Genomic DNA, 1299 nt, shown 5'->3' with positions numbered 1-1299 from the left:
GCCTCTCATGCATCTGAACAGAATGATGGTCCTGGTGAGCATGATGGTAGTGAAGGAGGATTTCTGAGCTTGGCGGAGTCGGGCACGGACAGCAAGGGAGAGGCGGAGAACGCACAGAGGAGCGGCCGTACTGGCGATAAAGCAAGCGAAAAGTCCTCGTCTCCAGCCATGGCAGCTCCAGCAGAATCAGGCGAACCCTCAGAAGCGCCTGAAGCCACTCACGCGGACACCCGGTCAGAGGCCACTGGTTCTGAAACAAATCGAAGGTCCGGTGATACCGCGCAACAGTCCGTCCCCTTGCATGAAGGAAAGAAAGAACAGGAACACCTATCCTCCAAGGAGTCCTCACCAGCTGCAGGAGCAGCGAGCAATGCAGGGAAGACACCGGCAATCGCTAGTGTAGACGTCCCGACTACGAGGAATTATTCAGAAGACGCTGGAGTAAAAGAGCGAGTGCAGGCACCGTCTCCGGCTCAAGCATCATCGTCGTCCACAGTCATGGCTAGTTCCGAGCCTACAGCACTAGACCGTGATAGTGTGGACGGTGTGCGAGTGATGGGTAAGGTACCTGCGGCCTCACACGAGAACGAAGCAGAAAAAGAACGGCTGTCATCAATTTTGTCACCGACTTCGGCCGTGACAGCTCCGCCGGCACCAAGTGACAGCGCAGCCGGCGTGCAGGTAAAGAATGTGGGAGACGCGACGGGAGGCGGACCGACAAAAAGAGAAGGGAGCGGAGAGAAAGCGGAGGGGCCCCTTCCGGAGTTGCCGGCACCCGGACTACCGGGAGAAGAAACGCAGGAATTGGGAGTCCGAGGAGAAGCAGCGCGAGCCGAACACGACCCATTTGCGCGGAACAGCAAAACGAACGAGAACCCCCTCGTAACGAAAGAGGAAGAAAGTAAACAGCAAACCGGACCGCTGTCCTCCGGGGAGGGACCTGGAGCTGTCGTGGGATCGGGTGGAGGCTCAGGCCCATCTCTTGGGCACCAAGACAAAGCAGACGGCCCAGGGAGCATCGGATCGGATCCCGCACCGGCACCGGGGGGCCTGCAAAAACCAAACGATGGAACTGATAGCTCGACACCTGAATCCGGGCAGACAGTTCCAAGCGGACCACAAGACGGGGGCGGCCATGCGGAAAACTTAGATCCAAACAAACCTCAGGGAGAATCGGGAAATCAAGGAGAGCCGCCGCAACCCCAAGGGGGAGGGGGAGGATCGGGTTCCTCTGGAACAGGCCAAGGAGACGCGCACGGGCAGAACGATCCCAACTCTGAATCTCAGCAGGGGAATGAG

General features: G+C 58.6%; 1 protein-coding gene across 1 annotated transcript; it reads left to right on the top strand.

Moving 5' to 3' along the window:
* On the top strand, nt 1-1299 carry CSUI_010464 (uncharacterized protein; the record flags this gene model as incomplete). Its single annotated transcript, XM_068070567.1, has 1 exon — nt 1-1299. A coding segment is annotated over exon 1 (1131 nt), but the record flags the coding sequence as incomplete, so codon positions are not given.

The sequence above is a fragment of the Cystoisospora suis genome (assembly GCF_002600585.1).
Source record: "Cystoisospora suis strain Wien I chromosome Unknown contig_7511, whole genome shotgun sequence".
NCBI lineage: Eukaryota > Apicomplexa > Conoidasida > Eucoccidiorida > Sarcocystidae > Cystoisospora > Cystoisospora suis.
Note: the sequence above shows the minus strand (reverse complement) of the source record. Positions and strands in the feature narration are given on the sequence as shown.